The sequence below is a fragment of the Sipha flava genome, unplaced genomic scaffold (assembly GCF_003268045.1).
Source record: "Sipha flava isolate LNK unplaced genomic scaffold, YSA_version1 126_pilon_pilon, whole genome shotgun sequence".
Lineage (NCBI taxonomy): Eukaryota > Metazoa > Arthropoda > Insecta > Hemiptera > Aphididae > Sipha > Sipha flava.
This window is the reverse complement of record NW_020271752.1, coordinates 139342-151301: the sequence shown is the minus strand read 5'-3', so window position 1 is coordinate 151301 and position 11960 is coordinate 139342. Positions and strand designations below refer to the sequence as shown.

At 35.4% G+C, this 11960-nt stretch overlaps 1 protein-coding gene across 1 annotated transcript; it reads right to left on the bottom strand.

The window, feature by feature from the left end:
• Positions 1-1502: 1502 nt before the first annotated feature.
• LOC112694266 lies at positions 1503-11388 on the bottom strand. The gene is made up of 4 exons (XM_025569687.1): positions 10913-11388; positions 7502-7639; positions 6151-6250; positions 1503-3152 (listed from the first exon to the last, which is right to left on the bottom strand). Exons 1-4 carry the CDS (start codon positions 11059-11061, stop codon positions 2571-2573), a joined length of 969 nt encoding a protein of 322 aa, XP_025425472.1. The 5' UTR covers positions 11062-11388; the 3' UTR covers positions 1503-2570.
• Between the last annotated feature and the right edge of the window lie 572 nt (positions 11389-11960).

The following is an 11960-nucleotide window of genomic DNA, read 5'->3' as shown; positions in this document are numbered from 1 at the left end:
TCAAAAATTTGCATCTCATATCTGATATAAACAATGCCCAATTGAAATTAGACCACTTCGCTAAAAGAGTTACGAAAAATGGCCACTCACTTCCGATTTTTCTCATGGAGCTTAATCCAAATACAAACAATAAAGTATTTTTTTATGTTTCATAAATGTTGTATACCAAAATTAAAGTTGAATTACCCTAAAGGACCAGTAGTGATCCATCTTAGTGTCGAAACTAACACAGCACAACGTTTATATCTATAATATTGACCAGTTATTTTGTATTTGTATCAATAGGTTACGTTAGATAGTTCATGTCTGTTGTAATATATGTGTTTGCACAAAGGATTGTTTTTACGCAAATAATTAATTTTGAAAAAAGCGCACAAGTCTTGCGAGCAAAACGAACAGTAGATTTTACAAAACATAATTGGTTTAACAAGAGTACATTAAAATGTTATATTTTCGAGTCCGAAATCGTTGTTTGTATACAACGGATTTTATTCACGCGAAGTCCGTTTTAATACCAGGTATTAAAAGTTACGGTGGACACGGCTCAGTAACTACGTGTTTTTATGTACATCAAAGTCCGCTTTGGTGTACACAATATCAAATACGTACCTACCGTGAACTGTTGGACATTTTTTTTTTTTTTTTTCAATTTCGTGGCCGTTTGTAGATTAATACTGAACTAATCGCACAGACAGTACCGTCGCACGCGTAATATAGCACGAATAACGAGTGCGTACGAAATAAAAAACCCTATGAACTCCTACATTGTACGAAATGTTTTTCTAATGAAATACACATACATACATATTTAACGTATTTTCCATCGACGGGCCGTGTGAAATCGTAAAAACACTGCGTTTCTATGGGTTTATGGTTCGTATGAGACCAAAACGTAACATAGAAACCGGAGGTCATTATTTCGTTTTCCCGCAACGTGGTTAAGCCGTACGGACCTTGGTAACATGTGCCTGTAATGTACTTACGCTTTTCACACGTGACAGTTGACGTAGATGACGGGTATTACCGTCGAGCTTACAGCTAGTACAGCACCGGCAATAAACACAAGTGTACGCTCACGGTTCAATGGCGTATTTGAGGGGGGCGAGATAGGGTCAATGCCCTCCACTCCCATTGACAAGTTATTTGTATATATTATAAATCTATGTTTAGAAAATATTACATTGAAATTTTAAACTTTAGCTTTATTATGTTTTATTTATCTTTCTCAAGATGTACAATGTGTAAAAGGTAAAAGATGCAAGTATAAAATGGACCAATAGGTATGTATTCAAGAACATAAGCATATATATAAAAAAAAAATATACTGTACTTAACAAGTGTGTAAAGCTGGTAAATTTAGTACCGCCCCCCCCCTCCATAAAATGAAGTCAAATACGCCACTGACAAGGTTTCATATCCGTTGACACTTATACCGAGGTTCTTAGTTTGGCCAGCGACCGTACGAAACTGAACGAAGGTAATAAACACAACACAGATAGGTATATTAACGTATTGGTTTTTTATTTTTACTTAAAATATTTTGTACTAAAAACACTTATGCGAAAAAAATTCAAACAGTACACGGAAAACGAAACAATCCAAAGCATGCATACATCACTTGTGGCGTGATGCGAACGTATCGTTCTGTTCCTATGATATCCAAGGCGCAATTATTTACCAACGAACCGATTGTGTCGTGTACATCGCACACATTTTGGCCATCATCCCGCTAGGGCAACGCGACGTCGATCTAAAAGAATAGTTGCTTAGGAAAAATATTGTAGATCTGCACACTATATCCGATGTTGCGGCAACTAGAATAGCTCAGGTGTAATCTTCTAAAGATGACGATTATATTGCCTTATATTAATGTCTTCGAATTCGTAAAAATAAAAAAATAATATATTGGGTACAACTATATACACAAAATAATGTCGATTGTCGTATTTCTGTTGCCGCTAACGGGTTAGAACAAGATGATGTCGAATTTCAATCATTAAGGTTATTAGGTTTATACTCGCAGTTACGATGCACTCGTCTTTGGTTTTCGCCATAGTATTTATAAATTAATATTTATATAAAAGTCATAAGCAAAATTATAAAATAAAATAAACGTGGTCAACCAGCGATATAATGGTAACTTTCATCAAGCGACTGATAACACTAAGTTGCTACTGTGTCGCGTCAACGGGAGATCCTCAATATGTTTACTCATGTTCTATGAAAAAAAAAAAAAACGATCGTCACGCGACATTTATAAAATCACATCGCGTCGCGTTGCTCCAGTGGGAGGAAGGCTTATAGTTGTACTGATACACAGCTTTAGCCCTTCGGGACGAGATCAGCGAAACGACTCTGATGGGACGAAGATCCAGCAGTTAAACGCACATCGTTGCGCGAAACGATTTGTCGTCAGACAGACCGACCGATCGAACGAAAACCGATACAAAACCGTTCGAATCTTAGTCTACCACTGTGATCTTATCAACCGTATCGAGTTGTCAGGGTGGGGGGCTGGAGGGTTGGCGCAAAGGTCTGTGTTGGAAGCCGAGCGCACGGCTCGACGTGGCTCACGACGTCTCCATGAACTCGACCGGCGGCACAGCGGTCGAATCGTCCGACTGGTAAGGGTGCTGTTGGTTCTGGGGGTGGTGGTGGTGCGACAGCTCTTGCTTGGCGTGCTTGCGCCGCGCGGTCGGCGGCGTCTCTATGCGCGTGTTGACGTTCAGCATGCCCATCTGACCCAGGAACAGCACCTCGTTGATCAACCGCTTGGCGATGATCACCGACTGTCTGTCCATCTGCCGCAGCTCGTTGGCCGCGTACCGGCCGAAACCGTCGTAGTAGTCGGCCACCGGCGGCTCGGCCGGGTCGCCGCCCACGCCGCCCAGTATTTGCGGATCGTAGAAGTCGCCCGCGGTCGTCTGCGCGTACCGGTACGTGGGTTGCGCCGCGGCCGCGGCCGACGACGGCGGCCCGGTCGCGTCCAATATCCGCCGCCGCCTCTTCGGCCTAATCGCGCCACCCGTCCCGGCGCCCCCTTCGTCCATGATCATTTGCAGACTGCTGGCTGCCGTCGGTTGCTCCGGTTCGGTGGAACACGAGTCCTTGTCCTCGGACCCGGCTCGGTCCTCGTACATCAGTATCTGAGCCTAGAACGGAAGAACGCGATGTAATTGGTTAGGTACGCGTGTCGACAGATTACGGACCACGACTTATCCGATCTCTCGAAAATCTGTTTTAATAACTACAGGTCGGTCCATGGAGCTTACGCTGCCCCAGTCCAAGATTGTCCCGTACCGGCTCATGAATCATAGTAATTTATTGCCTAATTTTAAACGAAACAAGGTAGGAAAAGAAATCGAAAATTGGAGTGTTTTTTTTTATCGTAAACGTATGAAAATCGTACTGCAAACTATTTAATATAGTTTGGTATTCGAATTTTTACTGGGACGACTTTTTTATCCACCTCTCTCGTCAAATAAAATTAAGTCTACGTGCTTGCGTCCAATTAAGAAATCTGTGTCGTATTTACAACTGTCCGAAGTAGCATTAACCACGTTATACATACATAATCGTACGTGGCATAATTTATAAAAGATCTTATTTTTTAATGCGCAAAACAGTACATTATAGGTATATACAAAATAGGTAACAAGTATCGAATCATTTCAAATATTGGTGTTTGTTTAAAACAGATCATGTCTAATCATACAATTTTTGAAAAAAATTTATATGATTAATGTGATAATGTGTATTTGTGTTAATCGTCTAAAGAATTATTTTAATATGAGTAAACTTAGAAATGTTGATCGATTTACTAAAAAAATCGTTATTCTACGCTGGATTCTAAATCTTGTTTAAATAAAAGTCAATAATTATATTTGAAAAATAACTAATGTGGATTCAAATAATTCAAATTCAAATACTAAATGGCACTCCTGAAAAAAGAGTTATCATTTGTGACCTATTTATAAATATTTATATTCTAGTCTGTCATGGACGACTGATTCATGATCGACGTTTACAGAGAAATAGGAAGCAAATCTTGTCATAACAATATAGATCTGTGCGGGGGAAAAAAGAAAAATGACCTTACGATGTTTAGAATACGTCTTTTGAAGAAATCAAGTCTTCAATGACGAAAACGGAAAATGTATGCAAACGAATCGGTTGTAACAAGATTTATTTATTTATACAAACACTTTATAGAATTAATCGACAGTTGCAGTGGTTGGATGTGATTACTTAGTGACTATTTCGATATAAAAAAAACAAATCCTAATTATAATAATGCATAATTAGTAACTGCTTCGATACTTCCTATTTGTTTAAAAAACTTGATTGCTATTTAATAGTAATTTATATTCTCACAGTGTATTACGAGTATAATATAAATATATATTTTTCATTTTAAATTTTTTAAAATCATTTTTTTGTTGTGATATGAATATATTATACTACATTACACATATATACACCTTATTAACATTTATAAAATTAAATATAACCATAACTACTGATTACTTTTATTTTACAACATGTGAATCACTTACAGATTTCATTAGAGCTATACTAATAAAATGTTAACAATTCATAGTTTTCATTACAATTACTTTTAATTTATTAAATATTACAATTAATTTTTGAGTAAAGTTATGACAATATTAACATTTTATTATATATTGATCCAAAAACTGGTATTTTGTGAGCAATTTTGTCCATGTGTACAATTTCATATGGATCATGTTTGATAATTTTTACTACAGAAATACAATTTTTCAATTCTTACTTAAAAATGTAAGTATAGTAAATTTTGTTTTGAAGTATATTTTAATACAAGTGTGTTACTAGCAAAATTTTATTGAAAATATACTTTTAATATTTTTTTTAATTTTAATTAAAATTCTTTTAAATTAAAAACACTTTTAACTATTGAATTTATTACGTAAATTATTGTTTTATTTTTTTCAACATTGTCGATCACATTTTCTTATAAAACGTTTATACAGAACATTTTATACACCCCACAAAATGTTTATGAATATAATTACGTGGTATAAAGACCTGTTTAATACTAAAAAGAATTATATTCGCATGTCTTCACCAAGTAGGTCACAGTAGAAAAAAAATATTATTCTATTATTTGATTTATAATATGATTTATAATATAAAGTGAAACACTTTAAATATTTTACAACATCCATTTATTTTTACCCTTTGTTAATGAAAATTTAAATGCTGTAATTGAACCTTTTTTTTTTTTTTTAATGTAATGTCACAAAAATAAAGAAGTTATGCACATAAGTAATTATGAGGAGATCATTTTTATACGGTTAAAGTAAAATAAATAAAAAACTAACTTAATCATGTGGAAAATGCATTAATATAACCTGATTATATCATAATAGGCATTTAAAATGTCTATAACTATCTAGACGTTTATACTCGGTATAAACTGCTGTGGACAAACTTCATTATAATTTAGCATATATTTTAAAGTCATTATATCAAGTCTACCAAATATGTGTATGATCTCAATAGTATATAACTGTGAAATATTTCCCTACGACTATTATTCATTTTTTTATTATAAAACAATAATTTTGCAAAGGAGATTTTGGTCAAATGTTGAAATTCATAATAACCAGGTTTTATTTAACATCGATTATCCCACATGAATTTTTAATTGTATAATATTATTGTTCGACTAACTGAAATACATGGTTATTAAACTATTATATGGTAATTAAAACTATTTGAATTATTTAAACATGCCTAAACTTTCATAAAAAAAAGTTTTTTATCACAGTTACATATCCTGAACAAATTTGTGAATCTTTTCAAATCTGTGTTTTCTATACTTTTAAATACCATTTTTTATACTAGCTAAGCAATAAGATTTTTGATTATATCAAAAATTATCTAACAATGGTGAATGCCCCAATAATAGATTTACGTTGAAGAAAAAGGGACCAACAGGGAGTCGACTGAACGGGGACACGTTACACAATACACTATAAAATATTTTTATACTTCTCTGTATACGGTATATATACATAGAAATGGGATAAAAAAAGTAAGAACGTTTAATCTCACACTATGTGTTTAAATATATTATATATGCGTACGGCGTACGCGTATAACTACCTCGTTCGACTCGTTATCTTCGTCACTATTATCCGGATAACTGCGGCCCAATCGCACCCTTTCTTCGCCTTGATGTTGGTCGTTTAGGAATTCCAAGGACCTATACGTGTCAAACGACAAAACACACTACATTATATAACAATATAATAAAACATGCGTGCGTTAATATATAACAAATGATGCAATAAAAAATCATGTTCGAGCAAATTAAATTTTTTTATTGAAAAATGTATTATTATGATTTTTTGTAACCTAACAATGAACTACATATTTGTTAATCTATCATTAAATATATCTATACTCTTTTTAAATCTAAAAGTAGCAGATAAGCATTTATATTTATTCATTTTTAAATACTTATAAGTTGTGTATAAATATCGATTTTAATATAAAAATGTAAAACAATTAAGTCCGGCGAAATTCCGCGGTCGAGTGAGATACAGAAATAGTAAATGTAATTGCTGTATTGGTCTTCCTAACTTGAAACCTATGTATCATTGATCTTGATAAAAACGATTTTGAATGAAAGAAGTTAAATGGATGAGTTTATATATCTAAAAATGGTTTATAAAGAAGCAAACTCAAATTTCTTAATACGGTTGATCAAACTCTTAACGTTCTAATTTAAACTAAAAAAATTATTTAAAATTTGGGAAAATAGAAAATTTAAAGTGGTTTTAAACATTACCAACTTCATTAAAATATTCGAACACCAAGTAAATTTTTCAAAATGCTAATATAAGTATTAGTTTTTTTGAAGTTGCTACAGTTAAAATTTTTTTGGATTATAACTAAATAACAAATAATGTTTAATGGAAGTTCGTTGGAGTATCTGATTTTATCAACATTTTATAAACTATTTTAACTAATTTTTTGCGACTTATTAGTGAATTACATTATAATTCAACATATTTGTAAAAAATTTTAATCGTTTTTTTTTTTTTTTTTTTTTTTTTTTTAATTTCACTAGAAGAACACTGCAGAGTATACAACAAAATCTTTATTTGACATTTAAAAATCTAGAAAAATACAAATATTAGATAAAATGAAAAAACCACTAATAAAATATGTTTGGTCAAATGTACCAACTCGTTTTTCGTCAAAATATAAACAACTATAAGTCTCATGGGAATTATCACATTATGTATAACATATTACAATTTAATATATCAATAAAGAGTAGATCCATAGATGGTCTGTCTCTTGGTAGGCAATTGTCCAGTATAAATTAAAGAGATTACTACCCTCTCTACGGTAAGTCAGAAATTAAAAAATTATACTATACGAATTAATAAAAATAAATATATTTAAATAAAGCGTGTAGCGTAAAAATCACACAGCGTTGTCTTACTTGTAATACCATAAGCTGGGCTCGTAAACTCCACCGTATCTTTTGGCGTCCATGACTTTCTTGAATTCCCTCAAATAACACGTTCTCAGGTTGGCTATTTTACGTTTTAAATCGTCCATTGTGCAATGTTCGTTATACCTGTACACACAAAATTTCATTATAAAACATAATATTACTTGAGAAATGACCGAAATCTTCAACTGGACAGTAAAATAGTAGATTAAAAAAAAAAAAATAAAAAAAATATCTCAATAATATTTAAAGATTAAAATCCTCACTGGATGTCATTAATTTAAATAAAAAATGTCGATTGGTAAGCTTTAAAGAGTGGAGTAAAAATTAATTTTTAGTAATGAAATTTTGCTATAAAAAAAAAGAAAAAAAATGCATTCATAAGCCAGATAACATCGCTGCTGCCGGGACATTTTTTTTAAGTATTTTATAACATGAGATTATTCTTTTCTTTGAAATATTTTTTTTAATAAATGGCATATTACGTAATTGATTAATATACTCTTATATATTATAGTATATTAATATACTGACATTACATTTTTTTTTTGAGTTTTCATTTGATCATTGAACTCTGAAAATTACATGTTTCTGTTCTCTTCCGTGTTTTTTAATTATATTAACAGTTTTAATTTGGCTCGTTGTCGATTAATAAAAACTTCAAATATTAATCAACTTCTATTTCGCATTTTAATCAAAATGTAAAATATTTTCAATTAGATATAAGTAAATGTCAGTAATATAAGTATATGTAGATCATATATCTATAGGTAAATATTATCCAGAGATACTATCTCAATCACATCAAATGTGCAAGATCTGGTCCGATACTATTTTTTCAACCGTACAATATTAATGACCAATGGATAATATACGATTCGAGCAAATTATTTGGAATAATACCCCCACACATACTGTACGGGGTAAATAGGTGTAAATGTGAATGTGTAAATGTAAAATATATAAATAGGTACAATCTGTACATATTTATTTACGCACTTCGATAAACATTTTAAATATTTAATTGTTGAGCATACAATAGTATTGTTTCATTTTTAATTGAACATATGGATAATGTAAAATTTGTTAAACTTGATTTACACTGCCAGTCATTTTGTATTTTTTTTTTTTTTTTGTAATATTAGTAATTTGATTTAATATAAGCTTAGATCAAAAAAAAAAATTACATTAAAATTTAAACTTGCGTATAAAAAGTTCTAATAATGTATCAACATTTTAATGGTAATAAAATACATGTTTTTTAATGTATAGATATATGTGGGATTAAATCCGTAAAAAAATTTTAAATTTTAAACACTGATTTTCCCTTAAAGAGTTTAACTATTTTCTATAAGATGGAGAGGTTAGGATTATTTTTAATTTTAGTAACGCGTACATCAATACAAAAAAATTAATGTTAGGAGGATACGTGAAAAACAAAAGGGATCGATAAACAAAATGAACTTCAAAACGATGTACGTGCCACAAAAATAATATACATTTTACCAGCATTGTGTAAAAATCAATCGTCGTGACGTTAATACGAAAGTTATAAAAACATTTAAATCAACAGTTGTACTCGTATTTTGTTAGAACATTTATTAAGTATGTTTTTCTGTTTATTCAAATCATTTCTTTAATTTATAGGTATTGCGGCAAACATTCACAACACCGATGCCATTTAATTATTTAAAATAATAATATCAAATTTTAAATCTGAGACGTTTCTTATGTTTTACAGTTATTTTTAATAGTTTACAAATTACAATAATTAATTAATTATTATTAAAAATGTTAAATAAAACGTAGTTAAAAATAAATCTTCAACAAAATAATAACAAACGAAAATATTAAAATACTATTATTGCCGACCATTTTTATGTATTGATTGCACTAATATACTATATTGATGTATTGACATATTTATGTAGGTAGTGAATATAATCAATTGGAAGAAATTATTAGTATATCAATGAACAAACTATGAACGATCGATCCAAATATCGTTAAAAAAATCATAGTTCCGCTGAACTTTATGATTAGGATATATTAAGTGTGGTTATTTAGTCGTTTTATATTGATAGAAAATCAGATGATCAACTCGAATCAACCCGTACGAAAAATTTATCTCGCATTACGAAAACTACACTTGGAATCGGTTTTGCAAAATATTCGAAACAAACGTAATTTTACGGACGTATCAAGAGAACGTTGTTCAAGGTTTTGCCGTAAAAGTCCTTGTCATCACAATTGATCAGATTGCTTTAAAACGTTTCACCAGACATTTTATGATTAGAAAATACAACGAAAATACGGTTCATTAGGAGGGACCAGTACGGAGTTCATCCACGATAACGTCAGTACGCGGAAAGTACCATCGAGATGTCGGCGGAGTGGTGAAAACACACGATCTAAACCGTAGGGTTGGATTTCCTACACCAACAAACTATTATAACAAGACTCGATAAACGTAAGATGCACGTGCACAGTAGGCGCGTAGTCAGGAGAGCGTCTAAACATTTTCCGGAGGGTTCAATATTTTTACCGCCACGCGTTTGAAACGTATTTATTTCGCAAGACAATAATGTTTTTTGGTAATAATTGATTTTATAACGGGACACGGATGGACGGTGGATTGCAAAAATAACCCTGGAAACCAGTCAGTTTGAACACCCCCTCCCCACACTAATCAGGCACACCCCGGTGCGTAGTGCACGACGAACGAAAACGGCATTTGAACGGACACCGCAAGAGAACACACACCTGACTCGCGAAGACACCGTAAAACCGTACGACGCCGCCACCGGTTGGCCGTCATCGATTTTCGGACGATGCGACGACGGAAATCGGGCGCGCGCGCGCGTAAATCGGTCCCGGCGAAAACGTAGTACGGCCGACGGTACCTCCGCCGCGCGACGATCGGCCGACGACGGGTAGGCGGGCGCGCGGGACGGAGGGGAAAATCGTTAGCGCGGCGGCAACGATGGATCGGCGTCGGCGGCGCAGCGGTTTACGGTCGCGGGTCGGGGACTGACGGATCGACGGCGACCTTACTATTATTATTATTATTATTATTACTACGACGCTTTATTACCGCGCGCGCAAATATTATCATCTGGTATTATTTTCCTAAGGTTGTCCGCCGCCGATCGCGTCCGACGATCACCGCACGAGCGCGTTGTACCGTCGCCACCTCCGCGCCCTATCCTCCTCGACGGCGACCGCCAATCGGATGTGACCGTCGGCCGCGGACGACCCTTCACGCACGGTCGCGTCGGATAACGCGTACGCATCACTACGACGACGGCCCCGCGCGCTACCGCGACATCCAACACCGTTCTACCAACTACGATGATCTGTGCAACGACGCTGTTGGTTACGATTACGTTTTTCCGTTACTTTTTGATCAGCTGCAACAGCGACTCGTACGCCTCGTTCTTCATCTCTTTGTTCTTGTAGTCCGGATCCTTGATCCGCCACAGGCACGTGCACGACTTGTACTCTTCGATCAGCTCCGATATCAGTTTCCTCTCCATGGCCACGATCATCGGTTCTGCCGGGTCGGGTCCACCGCTCCGGGTCGCACGCGACGACTGCAAACGACGGCAACGCGGTCCGACGGTCGGATGTCGCGCGGGTCGCGGATACGACTGTCGTCGCAGGCCCTGGCGGTGTGTGACGGCGGTCCGACGGTCGCGTGTGCGCCACGAGCACTGCTACCACCGTTGTCGCTGTCGCCGTCGCCGCCGCCGACCGCGGCTACGGCGACGGTCGGTCGGCCACCGATTTGTCGTCGGCACGCGGTTGGCCAACCTGACGGACGACGCGAGCGGCGCCGCGCGTACACCGCATCGGCGGCGGTGATCCGACAGCCGTTCCCCTCTTCCGACCGGACGCGACCAGTGGTCGGCGGTGCGCAGTCCCGTCGTCGTTTGTCGTACGGACGATCGCCTCCCCCCAATCCCCTCCGTATAACCTGTAAACCAAGGTGCCGCAACGACAACGAGCGGTTCTATTGTGAAATCGTGTATTTCATTATTAGACTACGTAATGCGCGTGCGTCCGCCGTGTTTTTCTTTTGCTTTTGTTCGTTCCCATTCAGCCTTTGTCCCTTCGGCAACAGCTTGTGCGTCGGATCTTTGCGCTGAAATCAGACATAACGCACGAACAATGTAACAATCTAACCTTGGATCGGTAGGGGACGCAAGGGCACTTCTAGGTCTGCCTAACTCGCAGCACTCGAAACGGTCCCTTTTATCGTTTATCCGAACGGTTCTCTGGGAAGTTCCAAATAATGCTCTTGTAAAAAATTACTTATAAGTAAAACTAGGATTTCAATGAAAACCGCGTCTTTTTATTCGGATGATCTTAGACAATGCTTTCCAAGTTCGTAATTCGTTTCGTTTCGAAATAGATCCTGCAAAGGTTAAAAGATTCATGTGTTGCG

Excerpts from the sequence above, each read along its gene's own strand:
- LOC112694266 (XM_025569687.1), bottom strand. The coding sequence starts at position 11,061 with ATGATCGTGGCCATGGAGAGGAAACTGATATCGGAGCTGATCGAAGAG. Across the intron at positions 7,640-10,912 it reads CTGTTGCAGCTGATCAAAAA|GTATAACGAACATTGCACAA; the intron begins GTAACGGAAAAA and ends TTGTGTGTACAG. Across the intron at positions 6,251-7,501 it reads CCCAGCTTATGGTATTACAA|GTCCTTGGAATTCCTAAACG; the intron begins GTAAGACAACGC and ends TGACACGTATAG.